The 26,486-nt window shown below is 37.6% G+C and overlaps 1 protein-coding gene across 33 annotated transcripts in view; it reads left to right on the top strand.

Annotated features, from left to right (window-relative positions):
* SLMAP (sarcolemma associated protein) overlaps nucleotides 1-26,486 on the top strand; it is a 158,934-nt gene that overhangs the window by 49,464 nt on the left and 82,984 nt on the right. For 21 of the 33 annotated variants that reach the window (XM_046654982.1, XM_046654990.1, XM_046654908.1 and 18 more), the window contains exon 2: nucleotides 19,978-20,125. In XM_046654982.1, the coding sequence (XP_046510938.1) occupies nucleotides 19,978-20,125 (148 nt within the window). Of the gene's footprint in view, nucleotides 1-18,641; nucleotides 18,695-19,977; nucleotides 20,132-26,486 lie in introns of those variants that run through there. The other 12 variants (XM_046654900.1, XM_046654821.1, XM_046654848.1 and 9 more) reach the window with 2 other exon arrangements.

Here is a 26,486-nt window from a genome sequence, read left to right as displayed (position 1 = left end):
TACTTTGGTGCTTCTGTGTTAGGTGCATATATGTTCAGAAGTGTGATGTCCTCTTGGTGTTTTGTCCCTTTTATCATTATATACTGTCCCTCTTTGTTTCTCACTGCCTCTTTTAGCTTGAAGTCTGCTTTGTCTGATATAAGTATGGCTACACCTGCTTTTTTTACTTACCATTTGCATGGAGTATCGTCTTCCATCACTTCACTCTGAGCCTGTGTTTGTCCTTGTATCTGAGATGTGTTTCCTGGAGGTAGCATATTGTTAGGTCTTTTTTAAAAAATCCATCCACCTGCTCTGTGTCTTTTGATTGGAGAATTCAGTGTATTTACATTTAGTGTGATTATTGATATATGAGGGCTTAATACTGCCATTTTGTGTCTTGCTTTCTAGTTCTATATTTCCATTTTTTCTCTTCCCTATATTTCTGACTGCCATTTCAGTTTGGTGGTTTTCTGTGATGTTTTTCTCAGTTTTCTCTTTATTTATGATTTGTGTCTCTGCTTTGATTTTTTGTTTAGTGGTTACCATGAGGTATGTATAAAAGATCTCATAGATCAGATAGTCCATTTTCTGGTAGCCTGTTATCTCCACTAGCATAAGCAGGTTCCATCCCTTTACTCTTCCCTAAGTTATTGTTGTCACAAATTATTCTGTTTTGTGAGTTTGTGATTAAAATAAAGGGTTTATAGTTATTTTTGATGCTTGCTTCCCTTTATTTTTTATGTTATAATTGTTTGCTAACCTGTTCTGAGAGAGAGCTGCAATTTTCTGGTTTTGTCTCTCTCTTTATCTCCTTGCTCAAAACTTTGTAAACCTTTGCATTTTTGTTTCAGGTATTCATCATTTCTTGTAAGGGAGGTCTAGTGGTGATGAACTCCCTCTGCTTTTGTTTATCTGGGAAAGTTTTTATTTCTCCATCACATCTGAAGAATAGTTTCACTGGATAGAGTATTCTTGGGTGAAAGTTTTTCTTTCAGTGTTTGGAATATATTATTCCAGTCTCTCCTAGTCTGCAAAGTTTCTGCCAAGAAATCCACCGAAAGCCTGATAGGGGTTCCTTTGTGGATTATTCTCTTCTGCCTTGCTATCCTTAATATTTTTTGTTTGTCATTGACTTTTGCCAGTTCTTGTCATATGACTTTGAGAAGGTCTTTTTGCATTGATGTAGTTAGGAGTTGTATTTTCTTTATATACTTGTAAGTCCAGTTTCTTCCCCAGGTTTGGGAAGTTCTCAGCTATTATTTCTTTGAACAAGCTCTCTGCTCCTTTTCTCCCTCTCTTCTCCCTCTGGAATATCCATAATCCTTATGTTGTATTTCCTAATTGAGTTGAATATTTCTCAAAGAATTTCTTCATTTTTTTTAAGTCTTAGTTCTCTCCCCTCCTCCACCTGAAGCATTTCTATATTTCTGTTCTCTAAATTACTAATTCTGTCAGCTCTGTTTTTTAGGGTTTCTAGATTGTTTTTTTAATCTCATTCATTGTTTTCTTCATCTTCAGAATTTGTTTGGTTCTTTTCTTTAGAGATTCAATCTCTTTTGTGAAGAATTCCTTCTCAGTAATTTTATTCCTGAATTCATTGAACTTTCTGTTTTCTTGTAACTCATTAAGTTTCCTTATAATAACTATTTTGAATTCTCTGTCATTTAGATTGTAAATACCTGTGTCTTCAGGATTGGTTTCTGGAGACTTGTCATTTTCCTTCTGCTCTAGAGTGTTAACATAGTTCTTCATGGTGTTTGAAGTGATTCTTTTCTGGCTCATAGTAGTAGTACCAGATCACAGGTTCCACCTCCCACCACTTGGGGGCCAGGAGCTGTGTTTTCTCAACCTGCCACATCTGCTGGCTGTTGTGCCTATAGGGCTGCTCTGCCATCAGCTCCTCTGCATTTGCCCACTGACCACAGCTGCTTTGCAGGTCACACACACTTGTGCAGGTGCTCTGGTGTGGATCCACTGCCTTGGCTGGGGACAGGCCAACCTGGTTTGCTAGGTGGGGAGGGAGCTGCGTTTTCTTTCTCATGCTTTTGGGGCCTGCTCTGTGCTCACTGGCAGTTTGCTTGGGCTGCAGTGCTTGGTGGGGGCACCCATGTTGTGGCTGAACCACACCACTTGATGTGGAGCATTCCCTTGGGCTGGGCTACAGTGCCGAAAGCAAAAGTGTTTGCCCACAAGTCTGCCTGCTCCCCTGCCTCATGTCACAGTCATATGCTGGCTGCTGTGTGAGGACCGGAGAGCAAGATTGTTGCCTCTGAGGAGGTAGAGGGGATCTTCTCACCTCCTTTCACTGATTCCTGGGGATCCAGTACCTCCTCCTTTAGCTGTATAGCTGTGTGGATCTCTCAGCCGTCCTAGTGTGCTTTGTAGGGAATCCTCTCTTGGTTATTGAATGTCCGTTTGGTTGTAACCCAGTGGGGAGAGACTAAAGAAACAGCTCACTCCATCTTTATGCTGACCCACTCCTCTGTCCATTTTCTCTTAAATCATTCTGGTCAGGCTTTCATTCTCTGCTACATCCACACGGGTCTTGTCCAGGTCTTCAGTGGCTTCCAGTTTGCTTTTCCAGTGGCAAGTTCTTATTTCTTACCTTACTTGATCTTTCAGCATCATTTGACATAGTTGATCTCTCCCTTGTTCTTGGGAAACATCATTCACTTGGCATCTAGGACATACCACTTTCCCTTGATTCTCCTCATATTTCACTGGCCAGTTTCCTTTGCTTGGTCTTCATCTCGCTGACGTGTAAACCTTGGATGCTCCCAGGTTCTGTCCTTACTCTTCTTGTCTGTCTATACTAACTACCATGGTGATTTCATCCTGTCTCTGGACTTTAAATTCTTTGTATATGCTGATGACAACCAAATTTTTATCTCAAGCCCAGACTTCTTTTCTGAACTGTAGACTCATATCCAGTTGTCTTTCTGACATTTCCAACTGATATCTAACAGACACCTCAAATTTAATATGTCCAAAGCTGAACTCCTAACACCTCCCCCAACCTCAATAAAAAAGACTTCCCATCTTCAGCCCTCCCAGGTCACGTAGAGGCAGCTACATCCTTGGAAGATTGATTGGGTAAAAAAATTTGGTATCCTTCTTGACTCCTTTCTTTCCTATGGTACATCCAGTCGGTCAGGAAATCTTGTGGTATTACAAATATTATCATTTTCAGTGTGTGCTGTGTCGTGTAAAAGGTTAATATAATGCTTTTTCAGTTTTACAGCATTGTTTTATTTGAAGGGCAGAGATCCTGAAGACCACAGTTATACCAGGTCCTTTGGTTTGAATTACCCCCAGGTGATGGTCTCTCGTGGGTTGCAGAAACTATTTCATTCAGAATTGAGTCCTGTAATCTGAAAGAACAAAGACGAAGTGAACTGTGAAAACTCTTAAGTATATGTCAAAAGTCAGTGATTTTACTCCTGAAGTCTGCTCTTCAGTTGTGCCAAGTGATGACTAGCTTATTAACCCTTTTGAATTTATTGAACTTTCCTCTTTGATCTTCCTTGATGTTTACCTCTTTTCTTTCTGGCAAATTCTGTTTTTATGTGTTTTTCCCTCATTGTGTAGTTATATTTGTTTCCCTGTTTTGTTTTGTTTTGTTTTCTTCTTTTTATCTTCCTTCCATTCTCTTTCACTAAATAATCATAACCCAGAATTGGAGATTTGTTAGGCTTATTGAATAAAGTTTTATATCTTTCTTAATTTTAAAGTTTAACTCTTTAAGATTTCTTTTTGTGGAGATAAACGCTGTGAACAGTTTGTATACTTTCTTTCAGACTTTTGTCTAATGGTGTGTTAGCATATATCATTCTTTTTGTAAAAAGTATCACTGTATATCTTGATATATTTTAATTTCAGTGCTGAAATTAAAACTCTATCTCATTATTTTTGATGATTGTTATATTGTGATTGTAATGTCTGATATTTCATCTAATGAGCATAATACAGTTTGGGTGGGCATTAGTTGTTTCCAGTTTTAAACTTCTATTAACCTTCCTTCAGTGGACATGCTTATGCATTTGCCATTGTACTTGTGTGTATTTTATTGTTTCTATAGGTTAGATTCCTAGATGTGGAATTACTCAGAGTATTATAAGCATTTAAAATTTTAAAAGGCATTGCTGAATAATTTTCCAAAAAAGTTGTAGCAGTTTGCATTCTGATGCCCAGTATATGAGAGTGCCGTTTCTCTACGTTCTTGCTGGAGCCAAGTGTCACTAGTCTTAATCTTTGCCAAGTTGATATTGACCACTTCGTTCATTGCTCATCTTTTGAGCTTTTAGGTTTCTCAAGTTTTAGAGTTAGGTGCTTATTCACCTCTTCTCAACGTCTCTCTCTCTCTTTTTTTTAAACAGAAAATTGAAAAATATAGGAAGGTATAATGGGAAAACTTCTACTCCCACCTTAATAGTTTATAGGGTGTCCCAAGTAGCATTTTAAGTTTTGAAATGAGTGAGTTATAACCGTCTGTTTGCATTATTCCATGATTTTACTGGGTTTCCAGCTCTGTCACTCAGGGGCAGGAGTACAGTAGTGCTCTGGTTTAGAATTATGACATTTGCTAAATATCACTTGGCTTAATTTATTCATAAACTGGGTCACACTGTTAAATGAGCTGTAGATTGCTAATCTATATAATATATTCTAAGTATATTTACACATGCCTGAGAGTATAATTTCCTTTTGATTTAACTTTGATTAGGGAATTTGCTGACCCATATTGTGATATGTTTTTCATATTTTTCATAAAAGGTTTTCAGTCTATGCTGTGAGACAAAGGCTTAGTTGCTTTTCTTCTGTGTACAGGTTGTGGTTATTTATGGTAATATTCACGTGTAATGGGGGCAACAGCATACTATTTTTAACACCTGTGTGTGTAAGAGTTCAGCTGTTACTGATCTATTTATATCTCTATCAGCTGTTTACTGTTTAAATAATTAATTGGCAAAGGACTTATTTTTAAGTACCTTAACCAATAAAGTCTTGCATTGGTTCCCTGACTGAAGAAAGTCAAAGTGATTACATATTTATGCATATTCTGTGAATTTAGTCATAATATCTTCCATTTGTTTAGCAGTTACTATGTACAAATAATGTGCTAAATACTTTACGTGCTTAACATAATTTAACTTTTACAACAAACACTCTGAGGTAGGTACTGGTATTATCCCCAATTTATAAATAGGGATTTATAAATAGCCCTTTAAAACTAAAGAGATGCTTCGAGAGGTTAAGTAACATGGTATAGGTCACACAGTAAGTTAGAAGGTGATAGAGCTAGAATTCATACGTATAATGTATGCTGTGTTCCATACAGCATATTGTTTTGTTGTTAGTGCTGTTGAGTCGATTCCAACTCCTAGTGACCCTGTGTACAGCAGAGTGAAACCCTGCCTGGTCTTTTTTGTGTCATCCTCTCATTTTTGGTGCTATATCAGACAATGCTTCACTGCTGTTTTCGTGCCCAATTTTTTCGAAAATGGGTGTCCACGTCCTTCTTCCTAGTCTGTCTAGTGTGGAAGCTCCGCTGAAACCTGTCCACCAAGGGTGACCCTGCTGAATATTTGAAACACCGGTGGCAAAGCTTTCAGCATAACAGCAACACGCAGCAGCCACGGTGTGACAACCAATAAATGCATGATGTGATTCCTTGACTGAGAAGCAGACCCAAGCCCCAGCGGTGGGAGTGCTGAATCTTAACCGCTAGACTATCAAGCATAGACTTATTTGAATATAATGCGTTGGGCCATCCTGTGTTAAATCAAAATTTGATAGCTTCCATTCTAGAGTATCAGTTATTTCATTTATTCATTTTACATTTAAAAAAATCATTTGTGACTTTTGCCTATTGGAACTTTCTGACAGGGAATGAATGTTATAGATTAGAAAAGATGGGATTATAGCGCTGTTGAAAGTGTGATTTGGATACAGAGGTTTGCGAGTTAGCTGCTTAACTTGGAATAAAGCCTTGAGTCACTGATTTAGGTGTTTATTTAATGAGAAATGTTATCTGAGAGAGAAATCTTATTTGTTAAGATGTTAAAACTTGGCTTCAGAAACAAAAGGAGATTTTTAACAAGTACAGAGTGTGGGTAGGTGGAAGCAAGGGCTTTTCGGGTCCAAGAACAGTGTAAGCATACACACAGAGGCTTAGGGCTTGGAAGGGAATTGCTAGTAGTTAAGTAAGGGTGCAATGGATAGTACTTTTAGGAAGAGTGGAAGATCAGGGTAGATAGGGTGATTGGGTTCATTTTGAAAGATTTTTGAAGTTTTTGCAGCTCTCAGATTTGATTTTGAAGGCAGCAGAAGCTGCCTTTGTATAAAGGGAAGCAATGTAATCAGGTTTGTATTTTAGGAAATAACTCTAGCATCAGTGTGAAGGGTGGAGAGAGTGTGGAATCATAGCCATCATCTTGACAACGGTTATGGGGCTGGGTTAGAAGAAAAGTAATGGGAAGGGAAAGGCAGTGTGTAATGGAGAGATTGTTCTGAATCAGAATTCATAGGAATTTGTAACATATTGGATTGGATTGCTATTACTTATTATTACTGATAGTATTTGTTATTGCCACTTTTTTGCATTTGCTCTAAGTGGCTTCTGGTAGTCAATTATGCGTTCTGTTTTTAGTAACTGATGGCTGAATTCCTGTCCAGAGGTGCTCAGGAAGTGATGGGTAAATGATGGAATGAGTCTGGGTTGTAAATATTATACTCATGAAGTATTTATTTAGAATATTTGTTTGGTGCTTATTCAGCAGACATTTTGTTAAGGGCTAGGGATATCACTGATCCTGATCTTCAAGGAATTTGCCACAGCCATGAGGAGTCTAGTAGACCTTATTTGCCATTCTTAATTTCTGTGCAATCGTTGGGCATATGGTTTAAGTCCTGACTCAATCTGTTCACGTGAGATACTGCTTACTTCATAGTATTCTGAAGTTTAGATGAGGTAATGTGTGTAAAGTGCCTGGCATAGTCCCCGGGATAAGCGAATGCTTGTTTTCTTTTAATCTGCCGTGGACGCAGAAGCTGGGAAACTCAAATTTATTAGGATTGTGTGTCAGGTAGGTGGCAGCAGGTAGTGAATGCATTTTTGAAAGAAATTTTAAAAGTTTACTTTTCCTGCGGGCCAGCCCTGTGGCATAGTGGTTGAGTTCAGCGTGCTCCGCTTTGGTGGCCTGGGTTCGTAGGTTCAGATGCCAGGCGTGGACCTACACCACTTTTCAGCCATGCTGTGGCAGTGACCCATATACAAAATAGAGGAAGACTGACACAGACATTAGCTTAGGGGTAATCTTTCTGAAGCAAAAAAAAAGAGAAAGATTGGCAACAGATGTTAGCTCAGGGCAAATCTTCCTCAACCCCCCCAAAAAAGTTTATCTTTCCTGATGACTTGGCATCATAAGGCTGAATTGCTATTTTATTATTTTCTCCATTGTGACTGTAGATAGGTCACTGAGCTTAAATGTCAGCCTCAATTTGCTGATCTGTAAAATGAACAAAATCATTCCTATTTCACAGAGTGGTTGGGAGAAATATTAGAGATTGTGGATATGAAATTGCCAGTCAAACATAAGTAGCACAGCAGAGTGGTTGAGCTAAAAAAGCTTGAAATGTGCATCTCTCCTCATTACTAGCTTGGGAGGCCCCTTGGCATTTTACTTAACCTCTTTTAGTCCCAATTTCTTTATCTGTAGTTTAGGAATAATAAAACATATACCTCATAGGATTGCTGTAAAGATTAAGTGAAAGAATGCATGGAAAGTAGTTTATCTAAGCACATGATAAGCACTCAAAAACTTGTGATTTTTGTATATTATGTGGTATCCTTTTGACACTATTGAACAATGAATTCTTTTTTGTTTGGCATTACTCAGTGGTTAAAATTTCTGTATAGCTGAATTCCAAATATAGGTGATGTTACCTTTTATGGTAGTAAAAAAAAAAAATCAATGACCCTTTTAAAAGAAAACTTGACTTTGCCCCTTAAAAAGTTTCCTAGGGAAGAATGTTTAAGGCCTTCTGTTTAAACCATAAATGGAGGTAGAATTTGAATGTGATACTTTCTATTATTAAATTTCAGTTCAAAATAGAAAAGAATTAGTGACTCTTAACTGAGGGCATCATCTACCCATTCTGAGATCATGAGGGATATTGGGGATAGACTGTGTTTGAACATCTGAATCATGTGACGGCAGAAAAGTGGGATTCTTTGCACTATACTTAACTGTGTAAGGGGTTTATTTTCTTTGGTCCCGATAGTCATTTCCCAACTCAGTCAAAATAATTGTTTCATAAATTGCATTGTTATTATTTCTATTTATATATAATCCTCAGTTAGTGACTTTATTTCTTTTTCTCTTTCGAAGTAGAATTATTACAATTTTTAAAGAACTCACCTATGGATGTGTGAATTGTCAAAGCATTGAGGAGATAAATCTCTTGAATTAACTATCACTAAAAATGGAGAGACATGAGTAAAGACCAAGGTGTTCTAAACATTAAAATTATATGCTAACCTGAGTAGTTGTGCCTAAAGAATGGAAAAGGCCATCATGATTATTTTCACTACCTTTAATAAGCATTTTTTTTTTAGATTGTTTTTCCTTTTTCTCCCCAAACCACCCCAGTACATAGTTGTGTATTTTTAGTTGTGGGTCCTTCCAGTTGTGGCATGTGGGATACCACCTCAGCATGGTGTGATGAGTGGTGCCATGTCCGCGCCTAGGATTTGAACCTGCAAAACCCTGGGCCGCTGAAGGGGAGCGTGCAAACTTAACCACTCAGCCATGGGGGCTGCCCACTTTAATAAGCATTTGGAAAAGCTATGAATGTTCCTTTTTTAGGCAGATGTACTATTTGCATCTTTCAACATTTCCATTGAATTTCTTTGCCAAATAAATTGTTTTTATGTGTGGGTGTTTTTTTTTTTTCTAAATACTATCTAGATTCCTGCGTTTTGCCAATTTTGCTGATCTTCGATGTGATTTTTTTTTAGCTTCTCCCTCTCCCCTACCTCTTAGTGACTATATAAATCAATATCAACTGTCCCTAGATTGAGCCTATCATGTGCATTATTAAACAGTATGCAAGGCTACATCCTTTAAAAATAGTCACCTTGTTCTATATTTCCCACAAATGTGATCACTATGATTTCCTTTTGTGGCAAACAAGGCTATTATTCTATGGGTGAGGTTTTTTGCCTATCAGAGATAAAGAGTAGTGGTGCAATTATTTTGTTGTTGTTTCAGCTGATCTCAGGATGATTTAAGCTAACATTTTATTTTATTTTGTTTTTTTAAAGATTTTATTTTTCCTTTTTCTCCCCAAAGCCCCCTGGTACATAGTTGTGTATTTTTAGTTGTGGTTCCTTCTAGTTGTGGCATGTGGGACGCTGCCTCAGCATGGCTTGATGAGCAGTGCCGTGTCTGCACCCAGGATCCGAACCTGCGAAACTCTGGGCCGCCGAAGTGGAGTACGCGAACTTAACCGCTCAGCCACGGGGCCGGCCCCCTAAGCTAACATTTTATGAGGAAAATAATGACTATAAATTATAGTCAGAGCATTGTGTATTTAAAATATGACAATATCACCTTGTTTTATCCTTAATGTGCTAGAATACGTGGCATTTTTACAAATACATATTTTAAATATTGGAATTAAAATTTTGACGTTCTTTGAGGTAATTAGAGACCTCTTGGGGTCTAATGGGTTCAGTTTCGGATCAGTATTTGTTCTTTAATACCAGTTACCTGAGTAGGAACCTCAAAGACAAAGTTGAATGCATCTTGCAGTGATTGATGTTCCATGAGAGGAGAAAAGAATCAGGATTTGCTTGTCACCACAACAGTTTTGGGATATGGGAAATAGGTTAATCTCCTCCAAATTAGAGGGTTTTTTTTAAGATTGGCACTTGAGCTAACAACTGTTACCAATCTTTTCTTTTTTTCCTTCTGCTTTTTCTCCCCAAATCCCCCCAATACGTAGTTGTATATTTTAGTTGTTGGTCCTTCTAGTTGTGGCATGTGGGACGCCACCCCAGCATGGCCTGACGAGCGGTGCCATGTCCGTGCCCAGGATCTGAACCAGCGAAACCCTGGGCCTTTGCGGCAGAACGCACAAACTTAACCACTGAGCCACGGGGCCAGCCCCTCCGAATTAGAGTTTGATGTAGGCTTTCAATAGCCTTACTTCTCAGAACTGTAATGTTTTGATGATATGTTTATTTTGTATCTTGCTGAGCTTCAGAAATCTAATTTACTGTGTCCTCAATTCTCGGTGAAGGATTGTCACAATTTGATTGCATATTTAAGAAGGATGTAATCATTCTAGCTGCATTTTGTATGTTTTATAATGTTCTCATTAAATTTTTAAAAATTTCTCCTTCCCACCTTCTCTACTTCTGTCCTTCATAATCTTATCTCTATTCTGATGTAGAGAGAGAGAGAAATACTTTTTCTTTCCCTTTTTTCTTGTGAGCTGTCTCTGCAAGAAAAAATTACTGTACAGTAAATGTGTCTGGAATGTCACTGGGAGATGGAAAAAATCCCGGCAAATTCGTAACACGTGCAAGACCTTTGGGTGGTATGTTGATAAGTTCATTTGAGTTTATATGTGAGATTTCATTTTGGTGAGAACGCTTTACCACATTTCTGTGTGTTTTTGTATAGCATATGAATAAATCTTTGTATTTCCTCTTTCAGTGGCACAACTTAAAAATTCCAGCCTCTGAAACACGTGGTGCTTTGCTAGTCAGGAAGCCAGGAAGATTATATAAGCAGATAAATGCATATGTAACATGCATATAAAGAGTTTGGTGTACTCTAAGAAATAACTACAGTCATGCTTTGCTTAACTATGGGGATATGTTCTGAGAGATGTGTCATTAGGTGATTTTGTCATTGGGTGAACATCATAGAGTGTATGTACACAAACCTCGATGGTACTAATCTAGGCTATACAGTACTAAATCTTATGGACCACCGTCGTATATGCAGTTTGTTCTTGACTAAAACGTCATTTTGTGGTACATGACTGTAAATCGTTGGTGGCAAAAAGGTACAAGTCATGGATTTCCATATTTCTAGTGACTCCCACTGCAATTCATCCTACATACAGCTGCTAGATTATCAGAGCTGTTAGAATAATCTCCCTAAAATAATATTTTCATCAAATTCTTTAGTAGTGGCTTCTCTCTTAAGAAATCACAACTCCTTAGTCCAGTGCACAAAGCCCTCTCTTATAGCTTCACTCTATCATGCATTTCCCCACTTCTTTCTTTCTTTGGTTTTTGTTACCCTCTGGAGCTGGGCCGTAACTATATATAAATGTACTGCAATACCTCTTCCTCCTTCACCTCCTCCTTCACCTCCTTCTTCTCCTTGCCTTTCATTCAAATCACCACCCTCACTTGTAAGTCTTCCTTAGCAACTGACTGTTCCTAACTGTATTTTTCACCAGCCTTTCAGAATTTTGGTACTTAATTCATACTCTCTTAATTTATTCTCAGTGTAGAGTTGCCCTGCATTTGATTTTATGGATGTGCAATCTTGCCCAGACAGTTGCCCAGTAAGTGTTGTAGAATGAATGATTTGCCTTAATGGTAGAATTAGAGTTGGAACTGGCTCTTCCTATTCTAATTGCTTCAAGAATACTGCATAAACAAAGTAGGATTTTGTAAGTTTGGACTCAAAGACCGGAAAGCGTTTAAAAGTCTAAGTAGGAGAGGAGGAAGGCAGTGTAGAGGTTTTGAAGGAATAGCAGTGCCAAATCTGCAATAGCTATGAGACCATGGCAATCTACTTAATATACCTGAGGCTCAGTTTCTTAATCTATAAAATTGAGATGGTAATATCTACTTGGTAGGATTGTTGTGAGGATCAGTAGTGCCTGCACATAGCAGGTAGTCAATAAATGGTGGCTATTCTTATAGATTAAGGACTTGTTTAGTTTGGCCCAAGAAAAGATTTGTAGGTCGAAACGAGGCTAGTGGGAGTGACATCACGGAAAATGGTGGAGATGGAAGTCCAAAAATTGGTTTCTTCACCAAGACAACTGTTAAGCTAGCCTCAACTATTTGAAGCAATTATTTTGGAACTCTGGAGTCTAATCAAACACTTACAGCCTCCAGGCGAGTGCTTAATGAAGAAAGAGGCTAGTAGATTTACAAGAATTTCAGTGTTTTGCATAGTGGCTACCATGTTTTGTCCCCCAGACCTGCAGCAGTCAGCTGTGGGATGGTGGCCCATGGTTCCTGGTGGACTTACTTGTCCTTCAAAAATTGGGGTTGTGTGTTTTGATTGCCAAGGGTCCGGCACAGAGGCTGGCCATTGTTTCAAACCTCATGGGCTAAAGTGGCTTCCCTGGCATCTGCCAAGGGGATTTAAAGAGACAACCCCTCCCCTTCTTTTTCTTATTGGAGCCCGGCATTTAAGGAAATCTCTGTCAGGTCACTAGCTGACCATGGAGATAACAGAATAGAGACTTCAATGATGACGTGACAAGGAATATAGTCTTCGCAAAAAATAGTTTGGAAAGGTCACTAAACGGACGATGACAGCCTTCATCAAATAACAACAATCCTCAGGGAGAAGACAGAGCCTGATTTATAGAGTTACCACATTACAATATTCAAGATATCCAATTCTCAACAAAAAATTACAAAACAAAGATATAGGACCTTGTGGCCCATACCCAGGAAGAAAAGAAATTGACAGAAACCATCCCTGAGGAAGCTCAGACAGTGGACTTATTAGACAAAGACTTTAAATTAACTGTTTTAAATATGCTCAGAATGCTGAAGGAAATCATGGACAAAGAACTAAAGGAAATCAGGAGAACAATGTGTGAACAAGTGGGGAATATCAATAGGGAGAGAGAAATTGTAAGAATTACAATAGCTGAAATAAAAATTCACTGGAAGGTTCAGTGGCAGATTTGAGCAGGCAGAAGAAGGAATCAAAAAACTTGAAGATAGGGTAATTGAAATTACCCTTTCTGAGAACCAGAAAGAAAAAAGATGAAGAAAAATGAACAATACCTAAGGGACCTATGTGACACCATCATGTGCATCAACACACATTATGGAAATCCTAGAAGGAGAAGAGAGAAAGAAAGGGGCAGGAAAAAATATTGGAAGACATAATGGCTGAAAAGAATTTTGTGGTTTTAGCTCTTATATTTAGGTCTTTGATGCATTTTGTGTTAATTTTTGTATATGGGATGAGGTAAGGGTCCAACTTCATTCTTTTGCGTGTGGTTATCCAGTTGTCTCAGTACCATTTGTTGAAGAGACTGTTTTTTTTCCTATTGGAAGGTCTTGGCACCTTTGTCAAAATTCATTTGGCTCTAGATGTATGGGTTTATTTCTAGACTCTTAATTCTGTTCCTTTTATGTCTGTCCTTATGCCTGTACCACACTGTTTGGATTACTGTAGCTTTGTAGTAAGTTTTGAATTCAGGAATTGTGGATCCTCCAAATTTGCTGGGTTTTTTTTTTCAAGATTGTTTTGCCTATTCAGACTCCCTTGAAATTCTGTATGAATTTGAGGACCAACTTTGCATTTCTGCAAAAAGAGCTGTTGGAATTTTGATAGGGATTGCATTAAATCTGTAGATCACTTTGGTTAATATTGATACTTTAACAATATTAAGTTTTCCAATCCATGAACATAGGATGTCTTTCTATTTATTTAAGTCTTCTTTAATTTCTTTCAGCAATATTCTGTAGTTTTCAGTATACAAGTCTTTTACCTCTTTGGTTAAATTTATTCCTAGGTATTTTATTTAGATGCTGTTGTAGATGGAATTGCTTTCTTCATTTCCTTTTTAGATTGTTCATTGCTCATGTGTAGAAACACAGCTGATTTTTGTGTGTTTATCTTTGCCAGCTCCAACTTTGCTGAATTCATTTATTAGCTCTAGTAGGTTTCTTGTGGGTTCTGTGGGATTTTCCATATATAAAATCATGTTATCTGTGAATAGACTTAGTTTACGTCTTCCTTTCCAATAAGATGCCTTTTATTTCCTTTTCTTGTGTCCGGCTAGAATTTTCAGTGCTGTACTGCATAGCAGTGGTGAAAACAGTCTTCCTTGTCATGTTCCTGATCTTAGGAAGAAAGCCTTTGATCTTGCACCATTGAGTATTATGTTAGCTGTGGGTTTTTCATAAATGTACTTTATTATGTTGAGGAAGTTCCCTTCTAATTGTAGCTTTCTGAGTGTTTTTATCATGAAAGGGTGTTGGATTTTGTCAAATGCCTCTTCTGCATTAATTGAGATTATTGTGTGGTTCCCCCCCCTTCTTTCTGTTAATGTGGTATTTACATTGATTGACTTTCTTACGTTGAACCACTTGGGTTAAATCCCACTTTTTCAACCAGCCACTGCTTTTCCAGCTTGGGTGGGGTCTCAGTTAGGCTAAACAGAGATGAGAGCCTTGGGTCAGTCCTCAGGTAGTCCCAGACAGGTTAGAAGAGATAAGCACAGTTATTTGCAATTTGGATGTGTTCTGCTCTCTCTGGAACCAGGTACTGGGAATGCAGGACGATGTCTTCTAGATTTCTCTTGTACTGGGGAAGGGGATGGGACAAGAGTAAGTAATGCCACAAAGATTTCCTACCATTTTTAAGTTGCCTTTTTCTTGATTCAGTGTTTACTTGGTTGCTGTAAAACTTTGTTTTCCAGAGTTCTAACAAAGTTGATTCTAAAGGTTTCTGCTTGTTTTTCAGTTTTCTGAAGAGTGATGGGAGCTTGGTGCTGCCTACTTCACTATTTTGCTGATGTAACTTATTTCATTTATTTTTGATTTTTAAAAATTTCCTGGGCCATCCCCTGTTGCCTAGTGGTTAAGTTCAGCATGCTCCAGTTCAGTGGCCCAAGTTCGGTTCCTGGGCACAGACCTACACCACTATTCTGTTAGTGACCATGCTCTGGCAGCAGCTCACATACAAAAAGAGGAAGATTGGCAACAGATGTTAGCTCAGGGTGAATCTTCCTCAGCAAAAAAACCCAACAAAAAACAAAACTCCTCCTTTTTGCTTTTTATTTCTCTTAATGCATTATTTGTTATATTTAGTCACTTGTGTCCTTCTAATTTAGTTTTCGTTTCTGAAATTTTTTTCCTTTCATTTCTGTTTCTTTTTTGAGGTCTTTCACCTTTCCTAAAGTGTTATAATTGTGATTTATATTTCTTTTTTTTTTTTGAATTATTTTCTTCATGTCTTTTAGCTTGTTTTGAAATAGTATGTTATGATTTTTATTTCTTCCCAAGGTCTGTCTTTCGTTATCTGAAGAGATGTTATTCTGCTCTTTAGTCCCTTTTTTCTTAAAATAACTGTTTGGGATGGAACCTTGATATTTTTCTGTTGCTCATTTTTATGTGAAATTTGTTTCCTGAACTTTTAGAAGGGGTTGTGATTCAGGATAACTTTTCTAATGTCAAAGAGCTCCCTCTTCTGTTGCTTTTGTAAAGTGTTCAGAAATATGGTCACTTCCTTCCTCTTCTTCACTTTTATCTGGACCTTTTCTTTTCTTGTCTCTATTGTCCCTGCCCTGCTTAATTTTGGTTCCACACTCCACAACTTTCTCTCAGTGTGGAGCCCTATCTTGGAAGGCAGTTTTGGTAGGTAGGTTGATTATAAGAATTTATATAGGGGCTGGCCCCGTGGCTGAGTGGCGAAGTTCATGCGCTCTGCTGCAGGCGGCCCAGTGTTTCGTTGGTTCGAATCCTGGGCGCGGACATGGCACTGCTCATCAAACCACGCGGAGGCAGCGTCCCACATGCCACGACTAGAAGGACCGACAACGAAGAATATACAACTATGTACTGGGGGGCTTTGGGGAGAAAAAGGAAAAAAAAAATCTTTAAAAAAAAATAAGAAAAAAAGAGAATTTATATAACTCGGACTGCTCCAGCCTTCTTCAGAACTTAGCTTGTACTCACTTGTTACTGAATTGGGCTAAACCTTTCCCATTTTCAGCTTTTCTTCTCAAATTGGCCATCATATTGTCCAGTGAATTCATAGTGACTATTTTGATGTTCTCCTGAAGTCTCTCAAATGCCCCATTGCTTCCCTATGCATCCTTCTTCACAGATGCTGATTTCTTGCTTGTCTGGTGGCTGTTGATGGTTTTTTCCGCTCACTTGTGTTTTGAGGTTCATAAGGATACCTTTTTACCTACTTTTGTTGTAAATGTTGTCTGTGGGATTTTGGTTTTTCTACCTTAGTCACTCTGTTTGATCTTAGCTGGTGATTCAGGTAGATTCAAAATCCATGATGTGCTCAGCATCTGCCAACTGGAATCCATAATCCATTCTGCATTCACATTTTAAAAACTCCCCTCTATATACTTAGAGTTTCCGGCTTCTGGCCTATGGCATGTCTACTATGTTTGTGCTTTATTCTGAAGCTTTAGTTCAAATGTTGTTGGTCTACTGGTGTTTACATATTGCAAAACCTGTCAATGTAGAAAGGGCTAGAAAGAAGCATTTTATCATTATAGTGGAAACTAAAGTATTTACAGATTTTAGCAAAGTTGAAAGTGACATGAAGTGTATTTGTTTGTGGAATGAAAAGCAAGAACTTTCTGAAGGCCGAAGGGCAAATTATGTAACCTTTAAAGCGCAGTGCCTGTGTCACTGAAGGTAATCATAATCAGCAAGAGATGAGGAAAAGTGACTGATGGGACAGGGACAACCTTTCAGTTCTAGGATAACCATCAATGCCAGATTTATGGGAGCTTGACATTCATTCGGGGAAAGTAAGGGGTTAATGATAAAACCTGAAATCAGTGAAAGTTGAACTTTGGCCACAAGCTACAGAGGGTTTTATAAATTCAGTACTACTTACACACCTGCTCAACATCAAAGTGACTGCCCGGTGGCTAGTGCAAACACTAGAGCTACTTGGGCATTCCTTAGGCTACTAGGAAGTAAAGACAGTTAAAGCTTTGACAGGATTTTTTTTTTTAGAGTGGCCAAAACTGATCTCTTTTAAGGAAAATAAAAGCTGCCTGATAGAAGAAGATTTGTCTGCAGAGAGGAGAAAAATATTTCTAGTTTGAAAGTGACAGAGGACTGACAAACATACCTGCTTATGGGAAATGCGTCCAGAGGTTTGTAAGCCTAGTCCCTTCCCAGTTCCTTGCAAACAAGTTGACTTCTTTATACTTTCAGGAACCTAACTGATAGTAAATAGATTATCTTCTGTACGATGTAGGCTGAATAATGGCAGATTGTTTCATAGGAGGTACAGAAACATTTTTAATATCAATCTTTCAAAACAGCCAAGGGTAGAAGGTTAAATCACATCAATGAAAATATTTCTGCAGGGAGGTAAACTAGTGCAGTCTAGCTGTACACAAGAGCAGAGGCTCAGGTACATGAGTGGAGGTTAGTGTTGGCTGAGAGGGATGAGGGAAGAAAATAGTGGAAGTTAATGAGTTTAGAGAGGGAACCAGGAGCCAGGTCATGTAGGGCTTTATAGGCTTTTCGATTTTATTCTAAAGTTTTTAGAAGCCATTAGCAGGTTGAGAACGGAGGCAGAATGAACAACTGGTGTAAATGACGTGTTCAAGCTAAATGTGCTTTGGACAGTAATATAGGCCTGTCACAATGAAAGGAATCTGGGTTAATATTGATTTAAAATTTTTTTAATTTGAAAATTTGTGATTTTAGAATTAAGAACTACAAACATGAGGTGTTGAGATACACACACACACACCCCTTTTTGTTTTCCAAACAAAGTTTGCTAAATAGTACCAAACCTCATTTTATATATTCTTATTTCTGTTCTGTTCTCTTCAATGTTTAAAACAAAACGCTAGTCTCAGCCCACTAAGTTGGCTTAGCAACACACTAATGGATCAGAACTTGAAGTTTGTGAATCTAGTGTAATTCCTTTATTTGGCTTGCCAAAGAATACATTACTGAAAATGACCAAAACAGTCTAGATACCGCCACATTTTTCAAGAATATATTTATTAAAAAACAGAAAGCAATCTCCTTTATACAGTATAACAGTAGGCTCCAGTGTAGTAAAAATTTGTGGGTAAGTGTTTCTACTTGAGTGGATTGCCTGTGCTTATCTTCCTGGCATGAAATGTTAAGGCCTGTAAATTTCAAGTGGACTTATAAAATATCAACACAGTTTTATTAGTGGTCTGTAATTAAATATACAAACTGCCAGCTGAAGTAACAGTTGATCTCTTCTGAATTGTAAACAGAGCTAAGTCATTTATAGACAGCCTGGTGGCCTTTAAATTGTCACCTAAGAATTAATGAAAAGAAATGTCATTTCATAGTTTCTGAAAATTGCTTATTCTTTTGTTGTCTTTCATTTGGAAGAGAGCTTGTGGGAGGAGTGAAGGATAAATGAAACATAAAGGTCAGTATGAAGTAATGGGAAAAAATGGTCATTTTAATTCTGTTATCTGAATCCTTGCTCCTGTGTTCCCTTGCTCTGTGACCTTTGGAAAGATACTTGCCTGTGCCTCATTTTTCTCGTTTATAAATGAAAGTAATATCTATATCATAGTTTTAATGTTAAGGTTAAATGAGGGCCTGGTGGCATAACATGTATTTTAATAAATATTAGTTTCTTCTTTCCTTTCTTCCTTAGGAAGGAATTCAGTGAAAATATGTTGCTAGAATAAGCAGGGCTGGAGAGTGTAGAAAAATGCAAAAAGAAAGGTACATCTTTTTTTATTGGTTGTTTTCTTCCTAGTGAGTCTATTGTGTGTGGTCCTAGTTGTTCCTAATTTCTTTTAGGATAGGTAAGTAATAAATAAATAGGCTTCCTGTGCCTCCTGCTACTTCTTCCCTTTTTAAAGGGGGAAGATTACCCAAGTGATGAAAGGCAAGTTTGGGAGGCCAGGAAATAGTACTTTCATAGCTGATTCCAGTATTTTGGTTTCTAGTGCTTCCAGTCTGCTTTATTGCAAAGAATTTACTGAAGATGCTGTTCTGATACCAAGTATGTTAGCTAACTGATAGCTGTTAATTATAGGTGTTACTTAAAACCACTTGTCTTTGCCTGTGGAATAAACATTGCCTCTGATTTAACCCAGACATCCTAGGAACAAAGTTACAAAGTCAGAGTGAAAACCAAAGATAGAATTAGAATTTTATCTAGCTGGATTTTTCTTTTTGAATAACTTTATTGAGATAAAATTCATATACCATAAAATTCACCCTTTCAGAGTAGAATTCAGTGGTTTTTAGTATATTCATGGAGCTGTGCAACCATGGCAACTATCTAATTTTAGAACATTTTAATAACCCCAAAAAGATACCTTGTACCCATTAGCAGTCTTTTCTCCACCTACCCTACCCTCTTTTCCCTGGCATCTCAGCCCCTTGCAACTACTAATGTGCTTTTTGTCTCTATGAATTTGCTTATTCTGGATATTTCATATAAATGGAATTATGTTATGGTATTTTGTGACTGCTTTTACGTAGTGTAATGTTTTAAAGGTTCATCCATGTTGTAGCATGAATCAGTACTTCATTACTTTTTTTGCCAAATAATATAATTTCATATGGATATTTACCCATTTCATCAATTGATGGACATTTGGGTTGTTTCTGCTTTTTAGCTGTTATGAATAATGCTGCTATGAACATTCGTGTACAAGTTTTGGGGAGGACATGTTTTCAGTTCTCTTGAGCATATACCTCAGAGTGGAATTGCTGGGTCATATGCTAACTTTACGTTTAACATCTTGAGGGCCTTATAAACTGTTTTCCAAGGTAACCACACTATTTTGTCTAGCTCAATTTTAAATCACCCAGTTTTAGGGTTCTAATTTCATATATATTGAAGGAGAACCTTAGCTGATAGGAATGGTTTGAATTGATAGGGGAAAATATCCACCTGCAGTAGTTTGCAAAGTTGGAAGAACTTTTTTAAAAAATAGGTTTGGAATTATTACTATTAATCTTTGGCCTTTTGTTTTTAAATTTTGTTTTTGCAGTTTTATCTCCAAGACACTAAAAGTAGTAATGGTACCTTTATAAATAGCCAGAGATTGAGTCGAGGCTCTGAAGAAAGTCCACCATGTGAAATTCTTTCCGGTGACATTATCCAGTTTGGGGTAGATGTGACGGAGAACACACGGAAAGGTACGGGTATGGATCAATTTTTCCTATTGTTTGTCTTTTTAAATTTTTAAAAAATTCTATTATTTAATGTTACAAAACATTTCGTGTTTGTAAAGGCAATTTAAATACAGCATTACATGCAGTGAAAAGTTAAAAGTCTCTTACTTTCTCTATTGCTTTTCTAAAATCTTAAGTTCTGAAATTTTAATAAGTAGTTTATGTTTTTCATCACAGTGTGAAAACATAGGCACTACCATGTCAGTTAGGAAACACTTGGCTACAGTGACAGCATACCCAACCAACAGGCGCTTAAACCGTAAGGATATTTGTTAACAAGAAGTCTGGAGGTAGATAGATCCAGACTTTGTTCACTTGACTCAATGGTGTCATCAGGAATCCAGAGTCTTACTGTCTTCCTAGTCTACTGTCCTTAACGTGTCAGTTTCTTATGCTTTTGCTTCTTGCCTCATGGTCAAAGGGTGATGAATTTAGCCCCAGGCATTATTTTCCTCACACCAGTGGCCTAGGCAAAATGGACGAGGTGAGGACAAATGCTTTCCTGTGTGGCTCTCTTTATGTTGGAAAGAATAATCTGTAGAATCCTCCCAGCAGATTTCTTCCTTTGTCTCCCTGCCCACATGGTTAGGTCACGGGCATAGCTACTTGTAACTACAAAGGAGCCTGAAAAGTTGCTTACCTGGCAAAGGGGATCAGGAGATCCATGACTGGCAAAGATCAGTTATGGTTTATCCCTTCCAGTTGTGTATGCATTGTTGCCCCAAACAAAATCAGAGTTCTACGGGGAGCTAGTTGTACCTATCACAAATATAAAATTTCATGTCTCAGTTTTTGAAACTAGAAGTTCTCTTGCTAAATCAATGTAAATTGTCCTTATTTTTGCAATTCTGAAGCTTGGTGGCTCTACCTAGTTCACTGACCACTTTGTGACCATGAAATTATATGAGTGAATCATAAGTATGCAGTTCCACTAGCTTAGTTTAATATGGACAATCAAACCAATTGTCATGTTTGTCCTTTTGTTTCTTTGAACATACTCTGATCTGGTGATATTCTAAGTCATCAGTCTCTGACATTTTGCATAGTAGACATGGGGATGAGGTGGGGAGCCGTGGTGGTGATAATTCTGGTGTGTGTGCATGTGTATATTTGTTTATATACTTTGACTGGTGTTGCAACTGCAATATTATTTTAACTGAGTTTTTGTTGGCCTCCTCAGGGAGTTAGGTTTTGATATTTGAATTTGGGTAGGGCCAAAGTCTTAGGAGTTTCCATTTACAATTGTAAAATAGAAAAGAAAGTTTGTGTTTTGATGCAAAATATTAAGTACTCCTTATTAAGAGAACTCAACTTATATATGACCATACTGAGAACAGCTGCAGTGGACCCGCTAACATCTGCTGTTGCCACATCACACCTCCTCTGGTACCAAGCCATTCAGCAGACATTTTCTGAGCCCCAGCTGTGAGTAACCCCCAGAGAAGACAGAATTTGATTAGACTGTCTTTCTCTCCAAGGAATGTCTATCTTCTTGGCTTGCATTTCCCAAAGAGAATTAATAGGTATTAATTAATAAAAGAATGAGATAATCAAATAACATTTAGGAAATGCTTAGTTAACCAAAGATAAGCAGGACTTCTCGGAGCCTTTGATATGCTAACATATATGCAGAGCTCCAAGAGGGTGACTTTAACCAAAGGTAAGCAGGACTTCTCAGAGCCTTTGATATGCTAACATATATGCAGAGCTCCAAGAGGGTGACTGTTAGAGAATGCAGCTCTTTCTAAACTCTTTCCTACTCTTCTAGTTGTGAGAGACGCTGTTTAGAAAATGCTGTAGAAAGCTAAGAGGACAACCCTGAGATGGAGGGTTATTATTAGTAGAGTGTTATTTTAGCAACATTAGATTCTTGCAGGCTTTTTTGAAAATTTAACTATCTTTTATGCCAACTTTAAGAAAATTAAGTGAAGAAAAATTTCTTCATTTAAAATTTTGTTTCTTTTGGTATTTATTCACTTAAAAACGTTGACTTATTTTATGCATGGCCTCTTGGGATACAGCTGTGTCACATTTGAGTACTACCTGTTTAAGCATATGCCAGAAAAAGAAGTATAGACTTTCTCCTATGCTAAACAGTACTGTGATAAGCTTTATATAACTTGAAAAATCCTACTGAAATTATGCAACACTGCTGGATAACCCCTCGATCAAAGAGGAAATCAAAAGGGGAATTTCAAACAGTGTAGAAAGGAAAGGAGACTTTTACACCAAAATACATTAAATACTTTACTCAGATAAAAATTTATAATCTTAAATTTCTTCTGTATTGAAGAAGAAAGGCAAACAATGAAGGAACTTGGCACTTAGAAGAAATTAGAAAAAGAGTAACAAGAAAAAGAAGCTGGGCTGGGGCTGGCCTGGTGGCACAGTAGTTAAGTTCACACACGTTCTGCTTTGGCAGCTTGTGGTTTGCTGGTTTGGATTCTGGGTGTGGACCTACACACTGCTTGTCAAGCCATGCTGTGGCAGGCGTCCCACATATAAAGTAAAGGAAGATGGGCATGAATGTTAGCTCAGGGCCAGTTTTCCTCAGCAAAAAGAGGAGGATTGGTGGCAGATGTTAGCTGAGGGCTAATCTTCCTCAAGGAAAAAAAAAAGAAGCTGGAAAGAAGAAATAAAAGGCAGAAATTAATGAAATAAAAAACTCTAGAAGGGATAAACAAACTCAAATGCTGGTTCTTTATAAACAAACAATAAAATAGGTAATTCATGAGCCTTGATTTCTTCATTAGGTTAAAAAAAATACTAGCGAAAATATGCAAGGTAAGGCATGAGAAAGGAGATGTAAACACAGATACAGGACATACTAAAGGAATTCTAAGAGACTATATTACGTGCTAACCTCTGACAGAGAGAGAGAAAAAAAAAACTATAGTAAATTGATGTTTTCCTAGCAAAGTTATTACAAGATATGGAAAACTTGAGTAAATCGATTTCCTTAAAAGAGACTAAAAAGTTATTAAAGATTGACCAGAAACAGAAGCATTCATAGCTGATTTGATCTTATTTTAGAAAACAGATAAATCCAATGTTATTTAAATAATCCAAACATATATAAAGGTGGAAAGCTCTCAGAATCCTTTAAAGAAGTCAGCAGCCTATCATTAATGCAAAATTCTGATAAAGATAGAATACAAAAAAGAAAACTGTAACTAGTTTTACTGTGACAATAGATGAGAAATTCTAAGATGTTAGTAAATTCAATTCAGAAATGAAGCTAAAATAACAGAGTAGAATTTATTCTAGGAGTGCAAAGATCATTCAATATTGGAGAACTCTATCAATAAACTAAAACTGAAAAACATTTAACTGTATAACCAATAGATATTGCAAAGACGTTTGATCAAGTTCAGGAGTTATTCCCAATAAGAATTCTAGATAAATAGAATGAAAAGAAAAACTAAAATAAAAATTCTAATTAAAATAGAATAAAAATAGCAAAAATACTTTACAGATATAAAAATGTCTCAACTAAATTTGCATGTATCAATAAGGATAAAACTCGAACAGTATCTTAAGAAAATTGCAGAAGGATGTGTGTGATATAATACTATTTACATAAAGCATGAATTCACGCAAACAATGCTATACAGTGCTTTTGAATACATTTATAGTAAAGATATAAAGTTAGACACTTGGAATGATAAATATAGTTTGTGAGGATCTATGAAAGGATTTTTTTTTTGTATCAGTTTGTATAGTACAAAAAACAGTGGAAGCATAATTTAAAAATTTCCCAATATGCAGCTATTAAAAAGAATAAATTAGGATTATATGAATTACAGGGATTTCTATGAGATATATTGTTGAGTAAAGAAAGAATTACTTTTAATAATTTCATAATTTGTAAAAAGTCTCACCAGTTCCTATAAATGTATATATATGTATGTGTTTGTATAGGATTATATGAACATGAGGGAAAAAAGTGAAAGAATGCATTCTCGGTCATGAACGTGAGTCATCCTGGAGTGTGGGTAGAAGGGAAGAGTAAAGGAGAAAAGGGAGCCGAATTAAAAAGGGCAGGGCTAACGAAACTGCAGTAGAAACACGCCAGTATGTATAACATTTATGTATTTATGCAAAATCAGGTATGTGTAAAAGGAAATTCCAAAAAAAAATATATAACATATAAAGATTTTCATGTGTATGTGTGTGTATAAAATCGGGATTTTGTTAAAAAGGTGATATGAGCTTGATGTTATTGAACATATCAGTTCATATTAGTGTCTCTTCCAATCCAAGCTCTCCAAAAACAAACTGATTTTGATGTTTGGCTTTCCACATAGTATGGCTCCGGGGAGAAAACTCACTGGTCAGCACTGTACAACTAACCTGCTGTAGAGATACAAAATATCACTGTAAACAAAGTGACATTCTAATAGATTAAAAAAAAAAAAAAGGAAGGGAGGAAGAGAGAAAGACAGTCTATCAGATCCTCCTGCAACAAAGGCCTTAGCAACCCAACTGTTGCCCACTCCTCTGTTCCCGAACCCACAAACTGCTCAGACAGGGCATGAATTTCCTGGGTCACACAACATTACAGTAACCCTCTGTTGCAAAGCTTGGAGCAAGTTAGTTCTATAAACTTTGCATATAACTCCAATCAGCTCATCAGCCCAGGTCCAATTCCCCAATATCTCTTCCTAGGTTAAGCCCCTATGAACAAAGGACCTATTATGAGCAAGATCAATGGGATCTTCCTTTCGCTTTATGCTCAAACTGTGCTGAGTTACTTTTACTCCCCACAATAGACCTTGCCTTTTCTGGCTTTCAAGCTCTTTCACATGCTTTTTCCTTCACCTAGAAACCTTTCTAGGCCAGATGAGGTGCCCTACCATGTCCCCCTTGCACACTGTACTCCCCTTTATGTGTTTGCCTCCCTCACTAAACTATAAGCTGTACAAGAGCAGGCAATGTTTCTGTCTTCGTGGTAGAATCTCCACACTTAACATGGCACATGTTGGTTGAATAAATTTTGAGATGTCGCATGAATCTTCATCCACCATTTTATAAAAGTTCTTTCTACCAACTTATCTCAACTAAGATTTTGACAACCTGCCTCCTAATCTGGAGCCTTAATATGAGGTTTGGAAATTGGCAACCTTCTTTTTCCCGCTACCCTTTTTATTCTGCTGTGACTCAGTGACCTCTCGTTAACCTGTCTAATCTTTAATTGCCTCATCTTGTAAAATAGGACGCATGATACTACTGCCTACCTCAAGGTTTGTAGTACAATCTTCAGTGTTTACATTGTAGCACAATGTTCAGCATGAACTTTGAAAGCGTGTATATAAAGTGCTCATCTCAGGGCCAGGTACTGTTGTTATTACTAAAACCCTTGGCAATCATTTGTACTATCTTTTTTTGCCGTTAAGTTTGCTCCTCTTTCTCAGTAGCTTCAACCCCAGGCTCCTTTACCTGTCTGTCCTTTGGAACCCATCACTGGCCATTTCAAAGGTACTGTCGCCGATTCCTAGACGACTACTTGACTTTTGGCTGTGCTGTCCTCACTCATTCCTTGCTCTTGGTTACTTTCACTATAGCTTTACACACTTCCACTTTCTAGCTGTTAGGGAAAATCACAAAGCTGATTCAGCGCAGACTACGCCAAATTTGCTAGGTTGACTGAGAGAATTTTTCAGATGGCATGGCAATGTTCTTTTTAAATTTTTTTTTAAAGATTGGCACCTGAGCCAGCATCTGTTGCCAGTCTTCTTCTTTTTTTTTTCTTTCTTCTTCTTCTCCCCAAAGGCCCCGAGTACATAGTTGTATATTCTAGTTGTAGGTCCTTCTGGTTGTGCTATGTGGGATTCTGCCTCAGCATGGCCTGATGAGTGGTGCCATGTCCGTGCCCAGGATCTAAACCAGTGAAACCCTGGGCCACTGAAGTGGAGTACGTGAACCTAACCACTTGGCCGTGGGGCAGCCCTGCAATCTCTTTTCTTCATTAAAAACATGGATTGTCAACCCAGGATGTGCACCAGAGTTACCTGCAGAGCTTTGTAAAACTATAGATGCCTGGATCGTATCGTTCAGCCCTAAGAAGGAGAATTGCTAGGTGTGGAGACTGGACATGCCTATTTTTAAAAAGCCTCGGGTTGTTCTTTTGGACAGCTAGGTTTAAGAACCCTACTCAGTTAAGTTCCTGGCAGCAGCTGTTTTATTTGCTTTCCCTTATCCTCAAGTCCCAAGTTTCCCTTCTCACCTTGTCTGCTGTGAATCCATTCTTGCTGGCTCTTTACCTGTATTTCCAGATGCTTGTTAGTTGGTTCCTTTTGAATATCCTACTGTTGCCCTATGATTA

Source organism: Equus quagga, chromosome 1 (genome assembly GCF_021613505.1).
Source record: "Equus quagga isolate Etosha38 chromosome 1, UCLA_HA_Equagga_1.0, whole genome shotgun sequence".
Taxonomy (NCBI): domain Eukaryota; kingdom Metazoa; phylum Chordata; class Mammalia; order Perissodactyla; family Equidae; genus Equus; species Equus quagga.
This window is presented reverse-complemented; position numbering and strand designations above follow the sequence as displayed.